At 49.9% G+C, this 22,950-nt stretch overlaps 2 protein-coding genes across 4 annotated transcripts; both read left to right on the top strand.

The window, feature by feature from the left end:
- Positions 1-1,033: 1,033 nt before the first annotated feature.
- On the top strand, positions 1,034-9,902 carry pi4kb (phosphatidylinositol 4-kinase, catalytic, beta). 3 transcript variants are annotated; one of them, XM_011605194.2, is made up of 13 exons: positions 1,034-1,147; positions 2,316-2,983; positions 3,482-3,844; positions 5,590-5,634; positions 6,958-7,185; positions 7,295-7,516; positions 7,600-7,709; positions 7,821-7,925; positions 8,039-8,162; positions 8,242-8,507; positions 8,570-8,702; positions 9,239-9,359; positions 9,434-9,902. In XM_011605194.2, exons 2-13 carry the CDS (start codon positions 2,342-2,344, stop codon positions 9,613-9,615), a joined length of 2,541 nt encoding a protein of 846 aa, XP_011603496.1. In that variant the 5' UTR covers positions 1,034-1,147; positions 2,316-2,341; the 3' UTR covers positions 9,616-9,902. The 3 variants fall into 3 exon arrangements, with proteins under 3 accessions (XP_011603496.1, XP_003965826.2, XP_011603497.1); XM_003965777.3 differs by having other exon boundaries at positions 7,295-7,522; XM_011605195.2 differs by lacking the exon at positions 5,590-5,634 and having other exon boundaries at positions 7,295-7,522.
- A 153-nt stretch (positions 9,903-10,055) lies between these two features.
- myo1eb (myosin IEb) lies at positions 10,056-22,507 on the top strand. The gene is made up of 27 exons (XM_029839431.1): positions 10,056-11,079; positions 12,016-12,153; positions 12,411-12,500; positions 13,055-13,149; positions 13,249-13,336; positions 13,506-13,595; positions 13,707-13,838; positions 13,996-14,130; positions 14,220-14,352; positions 14,441-14,637; positions 14,709-14,789; positions 15,190-15,276; positions 15,361-15,447; positions 15,522-15,689; positions 18,114-18,199; positions 18,420-18,501; positions 18,771-18,976; positions 19,049-19,193; positions 19,301-19,415; positions 19,489-19,658; positions 19,744-19,889; positions 20,052-20,198; positions 20,278-20,435; positions 20,506-20,574; positions 20,654-20,843; positions 20,994-21,169; positions 21,886-22,507. The coding sequence occupies exons 1-27, from the start codon at positions 11,077-11,079 to the stop codon at positions 21,960-21,962; spliced, it is 3,291 nt and encodes a 1,096-aa protein (XP_029695291.1). The 5' UTR covers positions 10,056-11,076; the 3' UTR covers positions 21,963-22,507.
- Positions 22,508-22,950: the final 443 nt, after the last annotated feature.

Raw genomic sequence — 22,950 nt, 5'->3', positions numbered from 1 at the left:
AACCTTTGTAAATTTAAGTTGCTAAAACAGTTTTTAAGTTCCCTATTATTAATAGAAAATCCTGTCCACTGATTAAAAATTGTCACAATTATATATTAATATTATAAATATTATAAATATTATAAATATTACACTGACACACTCAGATTGTGGCGGGAGCTGCTTAATTTTTCAAACACATTTTGCTTGACACCACTCAAGGACCACGGGGTCACGGGGCTCAAATTACCACGGAAAGACGGTTGTCCTTTTCTCATAGTCAGTGATCTTTACTGACAAATCAACCCATGATCACAAAATAGTACACATCTGAACTTAACCGTTTCTTAGCATTCTTTTGTAATCATACGGGGGGAAGGAACGACGGGGCCCACAACAGAAAATAACTAGCATCAGTGAAACTGCACACATACACCCAAATAAAATAAAGGAGGGAAGCCTCTGAATGAGCCAAAACTAACTCTGCAAACCAGAGGACCGGGGGGGAAGACCAGGAGGAGAGGACCAGCAGAGCAAAGATGAGGGAGAGAGTGGGTCATGAGGAAAGAGTGCTCTTTCCAGCGGAAAAAGTGCTCTTTCTAGCGGAATGGACCCGCTAACGGCACCAACAGACCAGCCTGCTGCTGCGGGGAGAAGACCTTGAAGGCCAGCACACTACAGAGTGACCCCACAGAGCAAGATCACCAGAGCTCACCTGCACTGACTCTGTCAGGTCACTGACCCCACAGGAAGTAGGCAGCACTGGAAAACAAGTCAGAGGCATCATGGACATATACAGTAAACAACTTGACCTCACCTGTGTCGAGTGAGAAAACTCCACTACTAGAATATGTGTGAGCTGTCGTTTGTACATTAACACTAACTTATGCACAACCTCAATGCTGAATACACATATCCTCATATATCCTCAGCGCTCATTTACAAATCCGGTTTATGAGTAAAATAAATGAACTGTTTTTATCTGGTACGATGCAAACGCAAACGGGTTGTTCTCCCGTAAATCCACTAGGTGGCGACACTGCGTCGGAAAAGGGCAGAAGGCAGCCAACGAAGAAGAAGGGGCTCCTCTTGTTGTCGTCATGTCCATTACGGTGTCTCTATGGAGGCGACAAACTAACCGAAAACGGAGCTTCTGAACTTTGACTAGGTAAGAAAATCACCTGAAAATACGCCGACTCGTCACCAAACGGGCATGACTGACCCTGAGTTAGTTCAGTTCATAGAATGAAGAGTTAGCAACAGTTGGCCTGATTCTTTTGACTAGTGCTAATGCTAACATTAATCTTTCGAGATTTTGTCTGCTTTAAATTCCTAATTCGTGGCAACAGAGCTGGTTTTACAGGGGCCTTTGTATGTTTTAACGTGTTAACTCTTGATAATGTGCTTCATTACTAAACTAAAGAATAACGGCACGGTAATATGCTAATGTGGGATTTAACGGTAACGTGAGCTTCATTAGTTCGTTAACAGTTTGACTGGCCCTTCATGTAATCCCCTAAACAAAGCTAGGCTCTATATAACACTTTTATGTTTAAATTTCCTTCAATGCCAATCATTCTCAACAATGTTTCATTTCATCCTGACTTCCAGTAGGAATTTCCAATTTTTCAGAAGTCTGTCATAGTCTCAGTATTTTGAATGATGGACTTGAAAAGTATTTTGGATAACTCTATAATAGATTAGCAACCGATTTAAATCAGTTTTACAGCCATGGAAATAGTTAAATCCCACATCTCTTTGAAATTATATTGTGGCTTCAGAGAAGACAGTCAGTCAGTCAGTCAGTCAGTCAGTCAGTCAGTCAGTCAGTCAGTCAGTCAGTCAGACAGACAGACAGACAGACAGACAGTCAGTCAGTCAGTCAGTCAGTCAGTCAGTCAGTCAGTCAGTCAGTCAGTCAGTCAGTCAGTCCTCTATAACTAAGTAATAGATGTAGCAGACCAACAATCATGGTGCTCCATATTGTTAACTGTAGAATTGGTGTTTGGCTGTAGGTCACATGAGATGTTTCTGTTGCGTCATAAAAGTGATGTTATATTGGAATAGTTTCTGAATGGAGACAATCACAGTTATCAAAGAGTGTCCGGCTTGTGCTGCTGCACATCTGCCGCTGCTGCACATCTGCCGCTGCTGCACATCTGCTGCTGCACATCTGCCGCTGCTGCACATCTGCTGCTGCACAGCTGCCGCTGCTGCACATCTGCTGCTGCACATCTGCTGCTGCACATCTGCTGCTGCACATCTGCTGCTGCTTCTGTGTAAGGAGCAACAGAAAGTCACTCCTCTTGCTGATTTTTGACTCTTTCTGTTTCCAGTGGAGGTGGGTACCGTGCTTCCTACTATGATGGAGGACTCAGAGCTTAGCCCTGCTCCTTCCAACCACAACAGTCCTTGCCCCTCCCCCAGCATTTCCATCTCCTCCACTTCCCCCTCCTTGTCCCTCCCATCCACTCCATCATCCAGCTGCAGCGCCCAGCAGGATGCGACACTCCCTCTGCATATGATCAGCGAAGGCCTGGCTGAGCGGAGCTCTGTAATCGATGCCGAGGTGGCCCACCGCGCCTGTCAAGAGGTTCTGCAGAAGGTCAGACTGAAGCAGGAGGAAGGCGACGTCACTGTCGTGGAGAATGGTCCTGACACCGAACCCCAAACCACCACTGGTGCCACTGTTAAACCATTAAAACTCGGAGAGGAGGTGGATGCTGAGAGCCAGACTCCCAGTTCTGTGAAGAGTGCCCGGCGGCGGCAGAGACAAAACCCCTCCAAGCAATCATGGCTGCTCCGCCTCTTTGAGTCAAAAATGTTTGATGTTTCCATGGCAATCTCGTACCTGCACAAATCAAAGGAGCCCGGCGTCCAGGCCTACATTGGGAACCGGCTCTTCAGCTTCTCTCATGAAGATGTGGACTTTTACCTGCCACAGCTGCTCAACATGTACATTCACATGGATGAGGACGTCGGTGACGCAATCAAGCCATATGTGGTGGGTGTGCCAAAACGTTAGCAAACACGAAGCGTGTGAACCTGTTGTTCATCAGAAAAGATAAGAGAAAACAGCAGTGATCGGTGTTAAAGTCTAACATACGTATGGGATGTGTGCTGCCCCCTTTTCCGTCTGCACTGACTCACGCTTGGATGTTTAAAGTCACCGAGAAGGTTTGACCTAGTGTCAAAGCTGTCACAGGAACTGACCTATGAGTGTTGCTGTGGCAGCCACAGTTGACCTGGAATCATCAGTCGGCCTCCATCAGGTCACACATGCTAAAGAATGATCAGATTTCAAGGTAGTGTTGAGGGAGGAGCGAAAATGGATCGTTGGTGTGTTATTGGATATTTCTGTGGCGTAGGCATTGAGTTCATAGCTACGGTGCAGCTTCAGCTGTATCTCATTAATCCCAGCTGTTCTCAGCTTATATTTTCATATGTGACTGTGGTTTCATCCATGTGTTCCGACTTGTGAGTACTTTGGATTGTGTTGCAGGTGCACCGCTGCAGACAAAGCATCGCCTTCAGCCTGCAGTGTGCCTGGCTGCTGGGAGCGTACTCCTCTGACATGCACATCTCCACTCAGCGACATTCCCGAGGGACAAAGTTACGAAAACTGATTCTCTCCGATGAGCTAAAACCAGCCGGGTCGCGAGCTCGCCGGGACCCTCTGGCTCTGGCTCTGGCACATTTCTGTCCAGTGACCTCTGAGGCCGGGCCGCTGGGTGCAGAGCACGGACTGTCCCCTTCCAAACGCACACACCAGCGCTCCAAATCAGATGCTACTGTTAGCATCAGCCTAAGCACCAACCTGAAGAGGACAGCTAGTAACCCCAAAGTGGAGAGCAGCCCAGACGAGGTATCTGATCCAGTTTGTAGTGGTTTATAGGCTTGGCCCGGTTGGTCGCATGTGGGTTTTGTGATGATGGTTCAGTCATATTTGTTTTGGTAATGATGCTACGATTCTACTTTATTTATGTCACTAAAGACAGTAACATCAGGTAAAAGAGTCCTGGCGTATTAGTTGAGTTGAGGTGGAGAATAATAAAGGAGTTTGTCTCATCTGCTGACAAGTTTGAGCTGCAGCTTCAGCCCTCTTGAGAGCTGTCACCGACTCAGCTGACGGGACCAGGCGTCCTTTTCAGAATAAAGGTCCTTAGAAAGTGTTGCTGGACATGAACATTGTCCACGGCAGCGTCGAGGTGGCGGTGCACAGGAAACCCTCTCACACAGTTCTTCCTCTGGACATCAGAACACCCCACAGCTCACAAGCCTTCAGCTGTCAGAGCTCTTTACAACCAGAGCAGCATCAGAACCGCCACTAAGACAGGAGCAGGAAGCACACAGCTGACACACTCTCACACTGCACGTACCCAAACTGAGCCATGAACCAGGACACAAAAACATGAGCAGAGACCGGACACAGCTTTGCCAGGGAGCTTTATTAGCTTTATTAGCTTTATTAGCTTTAGGTCAGCTGAGCAGGTGATGATTCTCAGGAAGGTTGAAGGCTGAAAGGTGTCAGCAGGTAAGGACTGCTGTTATGATCCTCCGCCTGGCCGAGAAAAGAAACTCAAGAAATCTTTGAAATGGAATGTGAGTCCTGACCTAATGTGTTGGACCGATCAGCTGTGTTTTTGTCTTCAGCTGGTGCCTGCGGGTGCTTCCTCTGAGCCCTCAGGCAGCGTAGTCACCTTTGATGGTTCCTCATTGTGCTGATGTTCCGTATGCCCCCTCAGTCTGATAGAGAACCCTCTGAAGTGTGTGTTCTGGTCCTGTTGGTGTTCTGGGGATGTGGACACCACTCAGTAGCTACTGATCTGTGTGGGTTTTCAGCGGAGCGCCGTCTTGAGGGCTCAATCCCTTTCCAGACCAAGTCCATGATCCACAGGTCTCATATGATCCTCGGTGTCCTCCATGAGGAACCTGATGTTTTGTCCAGTTCTGGAGGTGGGGGAATGTAAATGTTGGATGTTGTCAGAGTAGCAGAGGAACTGAAGACCAAGATGTGAGAATATGTTGATAAGTGACATTTCTCTTCTCTAATATATTTGTGTTTTCATTTCGAGGTATCCGGCCTGGTGTAGCACCACTTTTTAGCCCTTTTATCCTCTTTTTTTCGCCTTTTTGAGACGTATATGGTCTCATAAAAGTGCAAACCACAGACGAAGGTTGTTCAGAATCACAGAGGAGGAGCAGCCATGGTTTAGCAGAACTACTGAAGTAATTACAGTAAAATGTGTGTTTATTTACACACACACACACACACTCACACACACACACGCGCGTTAAAAGAGGATATGTAAAATGTATATACATTCAGCTGTCTTTGTTGAATATGTACTTGGCAGCAGTTATTATACTGAGATTATTGTCGTTATTACTATAATTTTGTCGCCGGGGCAACGCCGGGGTTCTGGAAGTGGGAAGTCATGCCTAAGCCCCGCCCCTCAATGATAATGAGCAGAGAGGTGTTTAGCTAAGATGAGTTTATTGTTAGAGCTTTTTCAAATGCACCTTTGTTGATGTTCTCTGGAGGTTGTGTTTAAATTGTTTGTCCTGTTGATTTCTGTCTGTGTCATGTGACCTGTTGAACCTTCTCAGGACAGCAGCTCCAGTTTAGACAGTCTGGAGTTTGAGACTGGACCAGTAAGTTCACCTGGCTCATGTTAAACCTCTTCCTTCCAGGGTGCTTTGTGGGAAATGATGAGTGTCTCAGAGGCTTTGGGGTTCTGGTTCTGGTTCTGGTTCTGTGAGGTCCCAGATGTTAAACCCTGACAGGCGGCATGTCTGTGGACCATCACTCCTTGTTCTGATGTTACTGGGTTTCCATTCTGATCTGTGATGACGCCATAGATTGACTGGGTCCATTTGTTATGAGGTTCCACAGAGTTCTGATGTTGTGGGTAATCAAAGCTTCCCACCATTCCCAGTAGACGCCTGTAGGTGTCAGAGGTCCTCCACTCATAGTCATCGCCTCCTGCTCGTGAGCAGGAACCTTCAGAACAAATGGACCCGCTGCTGGTGCTGGGAGTCACAGTCAGGGCCTGTTTCAGAGACTGGCGTCCATTTCAGGGAGGGATAGAACTAAAGGCCTCTCAGGCTCCACCAGAAGAAGAAAAGCAGAACTGGTCAGACTTCTCGAGTGCCTATCTCCCCCCTGCAGTGAGCGTGCGCTTCATTTCCTGTGACAGACCGTCTCCTTTGTTGGTTCCGCTTCTTTCCTCTCATTTCTCCCACATTGACGTGTTTCACAGATGTGTTCCTACGTCACACGATTGGCTGTCTCAGCGACGGCAGCGTCCGACCCCCAGCACGAGGGGCGGTTTGGGCCTTATTTAAGCCAGGATTAGATTTGTCCCCATCAAAGTCTCCGTTTTTCATTAAACAGCTAAAGAAGACGTGAATTCCAGGGACGTTTGTCCCACAGTAACTCTGACTGCTTGAACTGGTCATGTGATGGCACACAGGGACAGGTGGAACTCTCGCTGTAGTTGCCATGGTGAGTCTTATTGTGTCCTCTCTGAAACGGGTCCCTGGACGGGTCCGCCGCGTGTCGATCATGTGACTTCAGCCCAGTCGCTTCCTGTGAAGGGCTGACACCAAAATGACCAGGCTTTCCTGAACGTATCACTGTTCTTTCATCTCTACATTTTACAATCATCATGTTTGTTATTTCTTATTGTTTCGGCTCTGAAGACGATTGGCCTGGAGTCACATGACCAGTGTTTGGATTAATATCTTTGATCGAAGTCTTGTGTCTGAGACTTCAAGTGACAAATGTCATCACGTTGATGAGCTTAAGGGGGTGGAGCCTCCCATAATGCAGTCATGTGACTCCAGAAAACAAACCCACGTCCTTGTGATCAGGCACGCTTCCTGTTCCAGCCGCCTCTTTATCACCAGCTGATGAAGCGTTGCCTCTCTGTCTCTGTCTGTGTCTGTGTCCCCCCGTCTCTGTCCCTCCCTCAGCCGGTGCGTCTGGCTCCTCAGAGGGAGTTCATCAAGTCCCTGATGGGAATTGGCAAACGTTTGGCGACTCTTCCCACCAAAGAGCAGAAGACCCAGCGGCTGATCTCGGAGCTGTCGCTGCTCAACCACAAGCTGCCGGCTCGCGTGTGGCTGCCGACGGCGGCCTTCGACCACCACGTGGTCCGAGTGCCGCACACGCAGGCCGTGGTGTTGAACTCCAAAGATAAGGCGAGGCGCACACTTCAGCTGTGGCTCTGGGTCCTCGCAGGCATTCCTCTCATGTTCTTGCTCCTCATTTGAAGACACAAACGTAACACGTGTGTCTCCGCCCCCTCAGGCGCCATACCTGATCTACGTGGAGGTCCTAGAGTGTGAGAACTTTGAGACGTCTAGCGTTCCCATTCGGATCCCAGAGAGCCGCATAAGGAGCACTCGTTCTGTGGAGAACCTACCAGACTGCGGCCTGACGGCAGAGCAGAGGGCCGGCAGCTTCTCCATCGTCCCCAACTACGACAACGACGAAGAGGCGTGGTCGGTGGACGACATCGGAGAGCTGCAGGTGGAGGTGAGCGCATGTGATGGTGTCAGAGGGGTATGACTGACTGCTTACTCTTGCCTGGCTGTTTCTGGCACTCCCTGCAGCTCCCAGAGATCCACACCAACAGCTGTGACAACATCAGTCAGTTTTCCGTTGACAGCATCACCAGTCTGGAGAACAAAGAACCAGTGTTCATCGCTGCGGGAGACATCAGGTCAGAAACAAGCCTCCATTACCCAGAGTTCCACAGCAGATGGGCTGGTACACACATGATGAAGATGATGATGGAATGAGAGTGTCCAGCGTGATTTCTGCGTGTTAACAGACGCCGTCTCTCAGAACAACTGGCCCAGGCACCGACCACATTTAAGAGAGATCCCGAGGATCCTTCTGCAGTAGCTCTTAAAGAACCTTGGGAGGAGAAGGTTCGGTAGGTGGGGCCTAACGTTGTGACTGGTTGGTGGGCCTTAAAGTTTGTGTGGCTTTCTGTAGTCTTCTGACCCTCAGTCTAGTCCGGTTCTGAGTTTCTCCTCCTCCTTTCAGGAGGATCAGAGAAGGTTCTCCGTACGGTCACCTTCCCACGTGGAGGCTCCTGTCTGTTATTGTTAAATGTGGGGACGACCTACGACAGGAGCTACTAGCTTTCCAAGTGCTGCGACAGCTCCAGGTATCTCTGGTTTCCATCACATGGCTACGGAGCAGAGTTGTGGTGTCCTCAGCTTGATCCTCTCCTTGTCTGGCCACAGTGGATCTGGGAACAGGAGCGAGTTCCCCTCTGGATCAAACCCTACGAGATCCTGGTGTTGTCATCAGACAGCGGGATGATAGAGCCCGTGGTGAACGCCGTGTCCCTCCATCAGGTGAAGAAACATAGCCAGCTCTCTCTGCTCGACTACTTCCTGCAGGAACACGGCGCTCCGACCACCGAGGCCTTTCTCACTGCTCAGAGGAACTTTGTCCAGAGCTGTGCTGGGTACAGCCTCATCTGCTACCTGCTGCAGGTCAAGGACAGGTGAGGCCGCCATAGCAACTGCTGAAGACCTTTCCCCTTCCTGACTGCTGCTGTCTTCTCAGGCACAATGGAAACATCCTGCTGGACTCTGAGGGCCACATCATCCACATTGACTTTGGCTTCATACTGTCAAGCTCTCCCAAAAACCTGGGTTTTGAGACGTCTGCCTTCAAGCTGACCTCTGAGTTTGTGGACGTGAGTTCCCTTCATGCCTTGTCCATCTTCCTCCTACAGGGCGACCCTTTGGGTGATGGGGGGGCTGTTTTGTTTCCAGCTCTAGGAGTAGGTCCCAAAAAGAGAACGTGTCCTAGGAAAGGAGGGTGTAGCTGTAGCTGAAGAGGAGCTAGCTTGAGGGCTAACCGACCTTCATCAACACCCCAAACCGCTGCCCTAAAAAGGGACGCACCTCTGTGTTGTTGTAGTTTGGTTGTGAGAAAAGGTTCTTTTTGAAATAATACATTATTATACATTATAATTTGAATTGTTGGAGTTTGCCAGTTAATAAAAAATTGAATCTTCAGCTGTACATTTATGGCTGTTTTATATGAAGTATATTATTAATGGTAAAATGTGGAGGCCGCCACTTTAATATGGATCAGTGGTGCGTGCTGCGCTCATACTTTTGAGCCATGAATCAGTTGATCATATGTATTTGTACGATTATGTTTCATATTAAACTCAGTAGCGTTTGGTGTAGTAGGTCAGAAGGTTAAAGGTCTTGTGTGTCTCAGGTGATGGGTGGTCCAGAAGGGGACATGTTCAACTACTACAAGATGCTGATGCTTCAGGGCCTCATTGCAGCCAGGAAACACATGGACAGAGTCCTGCACATCGTGGAGGTCATGCAACAAGGTTCGTGCGCTTACATGCGCCCACGCCTGCACGCCACACACAGCCAGGGTGTACTGACTCCGCCCTTTTTCCAGGGTCCCAGCTGCCGTGTTTCCACGGGTCGAGCACCATGCGGGGTTTGAAGGAACGTTTCCACATGAGTCTGACAGAGGAGCAGCTCCAGCTGCTGATCGATCAGCTGGTCGAGGGCTCGATGAGGTCGCTGACGACCAAACTCTACGACGGCTTCCAGTACCTGACAAATGGAATCATGTGACCACAGCTGTGCTTGTGTGTGCGTGTGTATGTGTGTGTACAGATTTAATCATGTGACTGCAGAGACACTAAACCTCACTTCAGCTTTTCTGTCTTGTTTCTTCTCAAATTTACTTTAATTTAATTTTTTCCCCACCTTGGGGTCCTTGTCACTGATTGGTGGCTGGACCAATCAGAATTAGTTGATGTTATTGTCAAATGTGAAGCTTTTCCCGGCGTACCACGCCGCTGTTATTCCATGTTTGAACTGAGTGGCGACCCATTGTCCCATTAAACGGACACCGTAAAGACGTGTGTGTGAAAGATTTGTGATTTCAGTTGTAGGCTCCGCTGCTGATTGGTACGGTTCTGGAGTTGTAAATGCTTTAAAACTCCTGGATTCATCTCCTGGATGAACAGAAACCTTGAGCTTCCTGTCAGATTCCTGATGCTCACCTCATGACTGAAAACCTGACTGGTTGTGAAGGACAGCCTGGTACCCATATGGCTGAAGATATTTTTCTACGGGAGCTCTCAGTTCCTGGTGAAGGTCTGGAACTGATGACCAGATCTCGGTGTTTGGAAATAAAAATATCACTGGAGGTTCCTGTTGTTGTATTAAGTCCCACTTGACAAAGTTCTCCTGTTTTAATCTGCATGTGAACGCGTGGATGTTTTCAGGTTTGTGCTTGTTCTTCTCATCATCTCAGTGCTGTCACCTCTGTCCTCTCCTGGTCTTTGTCCTCCACCACTTCACCCTTTGGCAGCCACTCATAAGGTAAATGGGTTGTTGGTTCTGATCTGAGGACCGTTGTGTGGATCTTTGGCTGTGGGTCCCACATCGTTGCAATGTTGCCTGTTCACCAGCCTCTTCAGTCGAACCCTCTGGAGAAGCTGCTGGTGAGTGAACAAGGTTTCCTGATGACGCAAAGTTGCACTTTTATCTTGAGCAATCGGCTTACGTTTGGAGAGACGGTTAATGAGTGAATCAGGAGAACCTTTGGACTCGCCGGACCGCTCCCCGATCCCTCCGTGGGTTGAGGCCGGGACTGTGTCACCCGCAAGCAGCTCATCACATAAAAATGCCCATCATGCCTCTGGGCAACTGAATTAACTTAACTTCATGTGTTGGGAGTTCCTAGAAACAGAGAAGGCTGGAGGGTTATGTTCATTTGCACCTGGACAGTGCCCAGGAGACGAGAGAGACTCCATTACCCAGAATTCCACAGGCACAAGGAGGTGGAGCTTCACCTGCCAACACCTGCAGGGAGTTAAGACACTGCAGGAAGAGAAGACAGGCAGAACACAGAGTGGAGGGAAACATGTCAAATTTGGCAGAATCGCTCTGAACTGTGGACCTGAACCCACTTTATTTGGAGAAAACTGATCCAGGTTCTGGTCTCCGGAGACCTGAACTCACCTGAGGCCAACTGAAGATTCCACAACTTTTCCCACAAACAGGAAGTAGGAGCTGAGACAAGCCATGGTGAGTCCTGTGGGTCTGTCACCTCCTTGTGTGTTCTGCTGCGCCTGCTAACTGCTCCAGGGTTGGTTTTGGTAGTTTGGTCCTTATTTGTTTTCTTGATTCTTGTACTTTTGGGTGCAGATTGTGTACCTGCATCTGGAACACAGAACACAACCAAACTCAGCCAATTCTCACCTGAAATAACATTTAATGTCATTAAAAACATTCAGCACAACTGTCTTTAATTACACACGGAAGAAAAAGGACTTTTCTGCAGTCTCCATGGTAACCGCATCAAGTGGCGCCGCTGCTCATGAGTGATGGCAGCAGTAAGTCATCAGGAACAAATATTCATGTTGAGCAGCAGGAGGGTTAATGCTGTTTTCAGTTGTACTGGAGAAGCTTCTCATACTCCACAGTTCTGTCTTTCTGTCCACACGAGGACACAGATGTCCCCTGTGTACCGTTTCTGACATGTCTCCATATATGGAGACGGAGCACACACAGACACACACTGCGGGGCTGTTGAGGCACATGTTGAGACACCTCTGTGGTCTGGCATGATCAAACTTGATGGAAAGAATTCTGGGAATCCAGGAGCATGTGAGTAACCTGTGAAGGCCCAATCCAGCCCGGTGGGGACGGCCTGCAGCTCCCACCTGAACTGGTCCCTCACCGACCTCATTCAGAGACCTTTAGCAGGACATAGACTCGACCACAAGCAGCTGGTGTCCTTGAATGGTAAATTAATAAAGAACAAAGTACAACATTCGATATCAGCAATCTAGGAGTCTCTTCGGCGTTATGTCGTGCTCCTTCTCCTGGGTAACGGCATTTAGGGCTGGAGCTGGTTGAGCTGTTGGGGAGGTTAGCGATGGTAGATGTCAAAGTTGATGATTATAATGATCCATTACAAATGTTACAAGTTCTAAGCGTCTTTGTGTTGTGCCCCTACAGGGAAGTAAAGAATATTACCACTGGCAAGCTCAGAATGTGAAGGTGAGTGGGGTGGACGACATGGTGCTGCTGTCCAAGATCACGGAAGATGCTATCACAGAAAACCTGAAGAAGCGGTACATGGACGACTACATCTTTGTATCCTTACACAAAGTAGAGCTAAAATCCCAGTCCAGTTATTGATCCGTATGTGCCAACAGGCTGTTAGCTATGTTAGCAAACTAACTCTGCTAGCTGGCGATCATCATTATCCTTCATGCTAGCAGATGAACACATCTGAAGTTTCAGTGGTTTGATCAGATTCCCAGGGCAACAGGGTCCCCGTACCGGTGGTCTTGGTTAAGGGCCTGCTTCATGTCTGTGCTTTGGACCCTTGACCCAGTTCTTCCTTCCAGACCTACATCGGCCCAGTTCTGATTTCTGTCAATCCATTTAAACAACTTCCATATTTCACCGACAGAGAAGTGGAGCTTTACCAGGGCGCGGTGAGACTATACCTTCATCCAACGTCCATCCAACAATCCATCCATCCATCCATCCAACAACCAACGAAACAATGCATTTAATTTATTTTATTTTATTCGCCCTTGCTTGCTGTGCTAACTAGGTTGTTTCCCCTTGTCGGAAAGTTAACATGTTGATGCAGTTATGGCTGGAGTCCTCAGCAGAGATGAGGACTCCAGCTCTCTCACCTTTCCTAACGTCACAGTTATGCTCCACAAATTCAATTCAATTCAATCTTTATTTATATGGCACTTTTCATACCCTGGGTAGCACAAAGTGCCTCACAAAGGATAAAAACAACAAAGAGAAACAGGAAAATCAAGAGAATCAAGCAGAAGGACAAGAAAAACCCTGACCCTCCCACCCCCACATATATGCATACATGAGCTATATAAGCACACACACTCATATACACACTCACACTCACACACAACTGAAAAACTGAAAAACTGAGGGAGTGAAACAGTGAAGATACCAAGTAAAATAAGGAATGTCCTGCTGTTGTCTCCTGATTGTTCTGACCATCCTCCTCCAGGCCCAGTATGAGAACCCCCCTCACATCTATGCTTTGGCTGACAACATGTACCGGAACATGATGATTGACAGCGAGAACCAGTGTGTCATCATCAGGTGGGCGGGACTTGGTGGAGGATTTCTGTCTGTTACTAACACAATAATAGTTTATATACAGATAGAACGTGCACGTGTAACTGGGCTCTGTCCTCTCAGTGGGGAGAGTGGTGCTGGAAAAACTGTTGCTGCCAAATACATCATGAGCTACGTCTCGAAGGTGTCGGGAGGAGGAGACAGAGTTCAGGTAGGTGCTGAGTGACACGAGCCAGAAACACACACACACACACACACACACGCACACACACACACACACTTCTAAGTCCAGGTCATAGCTGCTGTCACTGTCCTGCTGAAACACTGCGTGTGTGTGTGTGTGTGTGTGCGCGTGCGTGTGTGTGTGTGTGTGTGTGTAGCATGTCAAAGACATCATTCTCCAGTCCAACCCTCTGCTTGAGGCCTTTGGGAATGCAAAGACGGTCCGAAACAACAACTCCAGCAGATTTGTGAGTCCGCCTGCTTTCTGGCTGTGTGACCATGGTCCACCGGTAACATGTGGACATTGTCTACCTGTGTGTGTGTGTGTGTGTGTGTGTGTGTGTGTGTGCTCCCCACAGGGGAAGTACTTTGAGATCCAGTTCAGTCGAGGAGGAGCTCCTGATGGAGGCAAGATCTCCAACTTCCTGCTGGAGAAAAGTCGTGTTGTGTCCCAGAACACCGGTGAGAGAAACTTCCACATCTACTACCAGGTACTGCAACACAACGTGGTTCCACCATCTCAGAGTAGGACGACACTGGTCTGGTTCTCCTGAAGGAACATTCTCTGCTGTCACTGATGAGATCAACTGTAGATGTTGGGAGTTGTTCAGGGATTTCCTTTGTTTCACCTCTGACCTTGGGCCTCAGCTGTTGTCGGGGTCCAGTGGGGAGCAGAGACAGAACCTTGGCATCACGACCCCGGACTACTACTTCTACCTGAACCAATCAGGAAGCTACACCGTGGAGGACGTAGACGATAAGAAGGAGTTCTGTGACACCATGGTATTCACCCCTCTTAGTTAGATGCTCATATATGCTCATGAGAATAAAGGGGGCTGCCGTCTTTATTCGGGTCACTTCCTGTCTGCCAGGAGGCCATGTCTGTGGTGGGTCTGACGGCCGACGAGCAGGACTCGGTTCTCCAGCTGGTTGCGGGAATTCTTCATCTGGGAAACATCAGCTTCAGGGAGGAGAACAACTACGCCGTGGTGGAGAGCCAAGACTGTGAGTGACGGCAGCAGCTCGGGGTCGGGGTCGGGATCTGCTGACTCGGCATTACCTGCCATGGCTGACAGGAGCGCTCCGTTTCCAGTTCTGGCATTCCCGTCCTTCCTGTTGGGAATCTCTCAGGACGGCCTCTGCTGCAAGCTGACCAGCAGGATCATGGACAGTAAGTGGGGCGGGAAGACGGAGTCCATCTCGGTGACCCTGAACACGGAGCAGGCGTGTTTCACCAGAGACGCCCTGTCCAAGGCGCTGTACACCCGACTGTTTGACTACCTGGTGGACGTAAGTTCGCTCTTGGCATTGAGAACCTTTGAACTTCAGACGCCAGAGTTCCGTGATTGTGTGTCCATCAGAGCGTGAATAAAGCCATGCAGAAGGAGCAGGAGGAGCTCAACATCGGCGTTCTGGACATTTACGGCTTCGAGATTTTTCAGGTGAGATCAATCATGCGTTTGATTAAAATCTGATTCCAACGATAACATGGTGGCAGAAGAGGAGCATCAGAGAGACCACTGGACAGATGTTTCTCATCTGAGACACGGCTCCAGGTCTGAGACGGGGACAGACCCGGGTTCCTCTGGGTTCTGACCGGCAGCGGTGCAACAGACGGACCCCAGGTTCTGCAGGAACCTGGTCTGCTCCAAATGTGAAGGTCACCAAATGCTGAGCTGAACTGAGTGAACCTGCTGATGTAGGCGTGAGTGAAGGGACGCGTCCTGTCCTTGGACCCTACTGGACCACCTGAATGAAGAACCGACACGGGCCCATGTTTTTAAACGTCGCAGCATGTAGATGCTGTCGATGATTCAGCGGGATGGAACTTGTCTCCTACAGAAAAACGGATTCGAGCAGTTCTGCATCAACTTTGTCAACGAGAAGCTGCAGCAGATCTTCATCGAGCTGACGCTGAAGGCCGAACAGGTGAGCTCCCTCTGACCGCTGCAACGTCCTGTCCTTGGACACACGTTCCAGGACACATCCAGGACACATCTGCTGCATCTGCAGGAGGAGTATGTCCAGGAAGGGATCAAATGGACCCCTATCGATTACTTCAACAACAAGGTGGTCTGTGACCTCATCGAGTCCAAACTGGTGAGGTTTGTGGGCACTATGATTGTGGGGGACGGTGGGAGCTGAGCTGAGCTGAACGTCGGGTCCTTACCCAGAATCCTCCTGGGGTGATGAGCATCCTGGATGACGTGTGCGCCACCATGCACGCTAAAGGGGAGGGGGCGGACCAGACGCTGCTGCAGAAGCTTCAGGGGCAAGTTGGATCACATGAACACTTCAGCAGCTGGAACAGAGGATTCATCATCCATCACTACGCTGGGAAGGTGCACCTGTCTGCCTGCTCACCTGTCTGCCTGCTCACCTGTCTGCCTGCTCACCTGTCTGCCTGCTCACCTGTCTGTCTGCCTGCTCACCTGTCTGTCTGCTCACCTGTCTGCCTGCTCACCTGTCTGTCTGCCTGCTCACCTGTCTGCCTGCTCACCTGTCTGTCTGCTCACCTGTCTGTCTGCCTGCTCACCTGTCTGCCTGCTCACCTGTGTCTGCTCACCTGTCTGTCTGTCTGCTCACCTGTCTGCCTGCTCACCTGTCTGTCTGCCTGCTCACCTGTCTGTCTGCTCACCTGTCTGCCTGCTCACCTGTCTGTCTGCCTGCTCACCTGTCTGCCTGCTCACCTGTCTGTCTGCTCACCTGTCTGTCTGCCTGCTCACCTGTCTGCCTGCTCACCTGTGCCTGCTCACCTGTCTGCCTGCTCACCTGTCTGTCTGCTCACCTGTCTGCCTGCCTGCTCACCTGTCTGTCTGCCTGCTCACCTGTCTGCCTGCTCACCTGTATCTGCTCACCTGTCTGCCTGCTCACCTGTGTCTGCTCACCTGTCTGTCTGTCTGCCTGCTCACCTGTCTGCCTGCTCACCTGTCTGTCTGCTCACCTGTCTGTCTGCCTGCTCACCTGTCTGCCTGCTCACCTGTGCCTGCTCACCTGTCTGCCTGCTCACCTGTCTGTCTGCTCACCTGTCTGCCTGCCTGCTCACCTGTCTGTCTGCCTGCTCACCTGTCTGCCTGCTCACCTGTATCTGCTCACCTGTCTGCCTGCTCACCTGTGTCTGCTCACCTGTCTGTCTGTCTGCTCACCTGTCTGCCTGCTCACCTGTGTCTGCTCACCTGTCTGTCTGTCTGCTCACCTGTCTGCCTGCTCACCTGTCTGTCTGTCTGCTCACCTGTGTCTGCTCACCTGTCTGCCTGCTCACCTGTCTGTCTGTCTGCTCACCTGTGTCTGCTCACCTGTCTGCCTGCTCACCTGTCTGTCTGTCTGCTCACCTGTGTCTGCTCACCTGTCTGCCTGCTCACCTGTGTCTGCTCACCTGTCTGTCTGTCTGCTCACCTGTGCCTGCTCACCTGTCTGCCTGCTCACCTGTCTGTCTGTCTGTCTGCTCACCTGTGTCTGCTCACCTGTCTGCCTGCTCACCTGTCTGCCTGCCTGCTCACCTGTCTGTCTGCCTGCCTGCTCATCTGTCTGCCTGCTCACCTGTCTGTCTGCCTGCTCACCTGTCTCTCTGCCTGCTCACCTGTCTGTCTGCTCACCTGTCTGCCTGCTCACCTGTCTGTCTGCCTGCTCACCTGTCTGCCTGCTCACCTGTCTGTCTGCTCACCTGTCTGTCTGCCTGCTCACCTGTCTGCCTGCTCACCTGTGCCTGCTCACCTGTCTGCCTGCTCACCTGTCTGTCTGCTCACCTGTCTGCCTGCCTGCTCACCTGTCTGTCTGCCTGCTCACCTGTCTGCCTGCTCACCTGTATCTGCTCACCTGTCTGCCTGCTCACCTGTGTCTGCTCACCTGTCTGTCTGTCTGTCTGCTCACCTGTCTGCCTGCTCACCTGTCTGTCTGCTCACCTGTCTGTCTGCCTGCTCACCTGTCTGCCTGCTCACCTGTGCCTGCTCACCTGTCTGCCTGCTCACCTGTCTGTCTGCTCACCTGTCTGCCTGCCTGCTCACCTGTCTGTCTGCCTGCTCACCTGTCTGCCTGCTCACCTGTATCTGCTCACCTGTCTGCCTGCTCACCTGTGTCTGCTCACCTGTCTGTCTGTCTGCTCACCTGTCTGCCTGCTCACCTGTGTCTGCTCACCTGTCTGTCTGTCTGCTCACCTGTCTGCCTGCTCACCTGTCTGTCTGTCTGCTCACCTGTGTCTGCTCACCTGTCTGCCTGCTCACCTGTCTGTCTGTCTGCTCACCTGTGTCTGCTCACCTGTCTGCCTGCTCACCTGTCTGTCTGTCTGCTCACCTGTGTCTGCTCACCTGTCTGCCTGCTCACCTGTGTCTGCTCACCTGTCTGTCTGTCTGCTCACCTGTGCCTGCTCACCTGTCTGTCTGTCTGCTCACCTGTCTGCCTGCTCACCTGTCTGTCTGTCTGTCTGCTCACCTGTGTCTGCTCACCTGTCTGCCTGCTCACCTGTCTGCCTGCCTGCTCACCTGTCTGTCTGCCTGCCTGCTCATCTGTCTGCCTGCTCACCTGTCTGCCTGCCTGCTCACCTGTCTGTCTGCCTGCCTGCTCATCTGTCTGCCTGCTCACCTGTCTGTCTGCCTGCCTGCTCACCTGTCTGTCTGCTCACCTGTCTGTCTGCTCACCTGTCTCTGCCTGCTCACCTGTGTCTGCCTGCTCACCTGTCTGCCTGCTCACCTGTCTGTCTGTCTGCTCATGTGTCTGTCTGTCTGCTCACCTGTCTGTCCACCTGCTCACCTGTCTGTCCTTGTGTCCAGGTATCATATGATGTTTATGGATTCTGTGAGAGGAACAGAGATGTCTTGTTTAATGACATCATCGAGTTGATGCAGAGCAGTGAGTTGTAAGTGTGTGTGTGTGTGTGTGTGTGTGTGTGTGAGAGAGAGAGAGAGAGAGTGTGAGTGTGAGTGTGAGTGTGAGTGTGAGTGTGAGTGTGAGTGTGAGTGTGAGTGTGAGTGTGAGTGTGTGTGTGTGTGTGAGCGTGAGTGTGAGCGTGAGTGTGAGTGTGTGTGTGTGTGACTCCTGGAGGTGATATCACTGATGTCTGCTGTGTTTGTGGTCAGTCAGTTTATCAGAGCGTTGTTTCCTGAGAATCTGGAGGCAGAGAAGAGAGGGCGTCCAAGCACTGCCAGCTCTAAAATCAAGGTGAGAGAGGTTGTTGTCAGTAGTGGCGCCCCCTCCTGGACAGATGGGTGCTGCCTGGCAGAGACGTCACGGGGACGCTCTTGGTTGTAAAATGTTCTGCAGCCTCATGCGAGCGAGGTCTGTAAAACATTCCTTCATGCCTGGAATGGTTCCAGAAGGACGGTTAAAGACCTCTTTTGGGAAATTGATGCTGTTTTATTTATTCTTATTGACGATTGATCAGAATGTGATTCAACAGATATGATCAGTTGCTCTCCTTCCTCTTCCAGAAACAAGCCAACAGTCTGGTCATGACTCTAATGAAGTGCACGCCTCACTACATCCGCTGCATCAAACCCAACGAGACCAAACGTCCCCGGGACTGGGAGGAGAATCGGGTTAAACACCAGGTGGAGTATTTGGGCCTTCGGGAGAACATCAGAGTCCGCCGCGCAGGATACGCCTATCGGCGGGTTTTCAATAAGTTCCTTCACAGGTCAGGGTTCAGAGAGGCTCATATTCTGAGAGATGAGTGTGACATAGGCTCACAGAAATGCATCCATCCCAGGTACGCCATTCTGACCAAGGAGTCTTGGCCTTACTGGAAGGGGGAGGAGCGCCAGGGAGTCCTGCACCTCCTCAACTCTGTCAACATGGACCAGGACCAGTTCCAGCTGGGCAAGACCAAAGTCTTTATCAAAGCTCCAGAGTCGGTAGAAAAACCTCAGACCAAGACGTCCTAAGCATATCCTGTCAAACCCTGACTCTCCTGACTAGATCCCAGAATTCCTCTGAAATGGTGTTTTTTTTGTCTGTGTAGTTGTTCTTGTTGGAGGAAATGAGGGAGAGGAAGTTTAACGGCTATGCTCGGGTCATCCAGAAGGCATGGCGTAAACACGTCGCTGTTCGCAAGTATGTGAAGATGAGGGAGGAAGGTGAGATGCCGCCCCCATGTGGCCGACTCCTGCGCTGCTTCATCTCCTCACTTATGCCATCTTCTCCTTCCAGCATCGGACATCCTGCTGAACAAAAAGGAACGTCGGAAAAACAGCATCAACAGGAACTTTGTGGGCGACTACATCGGGACGGACGGTCGTCCGGAGATTCGCCGCTTCGTCGGCCGCCGAGAACGGATCGACTTTGCTGACGTGGTGGTGAAGTTTGACCGGAGGTTCAGGGTAAAAACAAAAAACTTTTAGATGTAAATGAGGTATTTTAGTTGCCAATCAGAACACAAACTCATTTCCTGTCTCTGTCTCACAGACTGTGAAGCGAGATCTCATCCTCACCTCCAAGTTCTTGTACGTGATTGGGCGAGAGAAGGTGAAGCAGGGACCAGACAAAGGACAGATCCAGGAGGTTCTGAAGAGAAAGATTGAGCTCAACAGGATCCAGTCGGTTTCACTGAGGTACCAGTTCATTAGAATAGTCTAGATATCGGACAGGAACCACGTGTGAACCACAGTCATTACTCCAACAGTCAGAACGGAGTCTGAAACTAGAAATACTACTCGAGACTGAAACCAGAACCTCGGCTACAGCAGGACTGTCTCAACTCCTGTCTCTCTCAGCACACTGCAGGATGACATCTTTATCATCCATGAAGAAGAGTATGACAGCGTTCTTCAGAGCATCTTCAAAACCGAGTTCCTGAGTCTGCTGGTCAAACGTTATCAGGAGAAAACCCAGAAGAAGCTGCCTCTGAAATTCAACAACCTGTCAGTAGAACCAGTCTGATTTAAAACATTCGGATGTGCTGAGCGGACACGGGTTCCACATGTTCTGTCTGTCCTCTAGTCTGGAATTCAAGGTGAAGAAGGGGGGCTGGGGTCCATTCAGTTCTTCAGGGTCCAGACAGATTCAGTTCCAGTTGGGTCAGGGCGACGAGGCCATCCTGAAGCCCGCTGGGAAGGTCCTGCAGGTCTCCATTGGACCGGGTCTACCAAAAAGCTCCAGTAAGGTCTAGCTGACGTCACACTTGATTCATGAGTGTCACACCCCCACCTCACTGTGTTTGCTTTGTAGGACCAACAAGGAAGGATAACCGAAAGAGTCGCTACATTAGCCATGCGCCCACCAGCCAGTTTAACTCAGGTACCTGAACAGAACCCCTCCAGGTACCAGAACCCTGCAGTCAGTGCGAGTCTGACTCCTTGCTGCTTTTGTCTTTCAGCTGCTGACTCCCGACAGAACACTGCCCCCCACAGGGCAACGGCGTCATCGCGTGGCTCCCTGCTGAGACAGCAGTCCAGTATGGAACAGCCGAGCCTTCCCCGCCTCCAGAGTCAGAACCGATGGGAGAACAGGCTGCCCCACAGCCACGACATGGGCTTCATGGAGGTCCCTGACCAAGGTGCTGCAGGGTGAGGCTGAGAGTCACGACCAGTCAGGCCAGATAGGAGAACCATGAGGAGCAAATGCTGATCTATCAACAGCAGGAAGCAACATTTCAGAGTTCTCATCTTTTTCCACCTCAGTTTGTTGAAATTTTTAAAAGGTTCTGTCCATGGCAGGCTGCAGCGCCGGCGGTCCAAAGAGGTAAAGCCACTTCCTGGAGTGGGCCGCCCTAAACCTGCTCCCAAACCAAAGCCCCGTGTCCCGCACTGTCGCGCTCTGTACGCCTACGATGCCCAGGACACCAATGAGCTCAGCTTTAATGCCGATGATGTCATTGAGATACACTCCGAAGGTACCGGTACTGCAAATACTGCTCTCATGACCCGATCTGCAGTTCTCCTCCTCGAGCTGCAGCTTCGTTCTACAGGTTCCGCTCAATTGGCTCCACAGCTGGGAGGAAGCAGCAGAAATCAGTCAGTTGTTGGTCTGCTTTTAGAAGGATTGTTGAGGACAGATGAGGGATGAACAGACGTTTTTCTTCACATTGTTAAAGAAATAAAGTGCGCCAAAAATAAAAATCCCAAGGTGTTTTACAGAAACCTTAAGTCCAGGTCCTGAGGAGTCCTGAACTGGCTGATATGGGGCTGATATGGGGGACTTTCCTGGTGAGGGACTGATGGAGAAAGGAGGAGGAGAAGGGTAGAGAGAAAATAAGACTGTGACTGTAGCTAAAGAAGCAGTGACTCTAGCAGAGGAAGGTTTTCACCTTTATCTTAAAGTATAGAGGGAGTCATCCTCCCATAACTGAACAGGGACCTGGTGGCCCAGCATGGGGCCTAATAGCTCAAGGTTCAGCCCCCCAGTCTACTGGCAAAGGTTCAGGAACCAGCAGTAAACCGACACTCTGGGAGAAGTGACATCTCTCTGATGGGTTTGTGGACACCCAGTTGGAACACACTCATGATGTCATTGATAGTTGTGTTTGACCAGATTCACCTGTGAAACTAAACTAATGAACTCCTTCCATCTCTCATCCAAACTCACTCATCCTCTTTGTATTTTCTGCAGATCCGTCCGGTTGGTGGTTCGGTCGGTTGCGGGGAAGAGAAGGGATGTTTCCTGGAAACTATGTGGAGAAGATGTAATACCCACACACAAGTCCTGCAGAGGGTGCCAAGTCCACCAGAGCATCCAACACAGCAGCTGATGGGGATGTTAGGGTTTATCTGTAACAGCCACGTGTGTTGAAGTCAGAGTGGGTCAGGTGACAGAGGTCCTCCAATCAGACGCTGTCTCTTCAGAGTCTGAAGGGTTTGATAAGCAGTTCAACTGTGTTGCTGTGTCACCGTGGAACAAGAATCCAGTCATGAAATACCACCCAGAAGTTTCACTACGATTGATTATACTACTATGTTGGAATGAAGAAATTCACTTCAATTCACTGCTGTAGGTCAAAGCTCTGGAATATAAAATAAAGTAGCTGAAACTCTTGTTATACTTGAAATAATTGAATATTCTACAGGAGATATTAGACTGCTGAGTTACTAAATATCATGTTAGCTCTGACCATCATCCACCTGACCCTGAGACTGACAAACAGGCTGTGCCTTTCCTCACTAGTTATGAATCCAAATTACTCTTTTTATGGTCTTTAAGAAAACGACATGTAATAAACTGGAGAATGTGTTAACCCAGAACATCGTTATTCGTGAAACCAAAAGAGCTGAAATAACCGGCCGGTTAAGGCAAAGAAGACCCCATTACCCAGAGTTCCATTGGTAAGCTGTTTTCCGGTTCTTCAGACGTCGGATTTAAAAAGAATAACCTGAAAAATATATATTTATACTTAAAGTATGTTAATGCCTCCAGTGGGGAAAAACAAACTATTTAAATGCTAACCCTTGGATCCGAGCCTCGGATGTCAAAATATTAAGTTAATTATGTGAAAACAAAATGTCATTTTAACAAGGGATGCAATGAACCCAAAGGATTAATTTGCTTCACGGAGACTCAGGAGAAGAACATTAAAGGAAACACATTTGAACCTTTAGTATTATGTCGAGTTGGTTCGTCGAAATGTAAAAATAATCAGGAACAGCTAGGCGCAACTCGCATTCCCCACGTTGCTATTGC

This window comes from Takifugu rubripes, chromosome 7 (assembly GCF_901000725.2).
Source record: "Takifugu rubripes chromosome 7, fTakRub1.2, whole genome shotgun sequence".
Taxonomy (NCBI): domain Eukaryota; kingdom Metazoa; phylum Chordata; class Actinopteri; order Tetraodontiformes; family Tetraodontidae; genus Takifugu; species Takifugu rubripes.
The sequence above is the reverse complement of the archived record's forward strand: the minus strand, read 5'-3'. Positions and strand labels throughout refer to the sequence as shown.

Coding starts and splice junctions, on each gene's coding strand:
- pi4kb (XM_003965777.3), top strand. CDS start 2,342: ATGATGGAGGACTCAGAGCTTAGCCCTGCTCCTTCCAACCACAACAGT. Junction 3,845..5,589: donor TGGAGAGCAGCCCAGACGAG/GTATCTGATCCA, acceptor GAACCTTCTCAG/GACAGCAGCTCCAGTTTAGA. Junction 8,703..9,238: donor TGACCTCTGAGTTTGTGGAC/GTGAGTTCCCTT, acceptor TGTGTGTCTCAG/GTGATGGGTGGTCCAGAAGG.
- myo1eb (XM_029839431.1), top strand. Junction 12,501..13,054: donor TGGAGCTTTACCAGGGCGCG/GTGAGACTATAC, acceptor ATCCTCCTCCAG/GCCCAGTATGAGAACCCCCC. Junction 14,638..14,708: donor TGTTTGACTACCTGGTGGAC/GTAAGTTCGCTC, acceptor TGTGTCCATCAG/AGCGTGAATAAAGCCATGCA.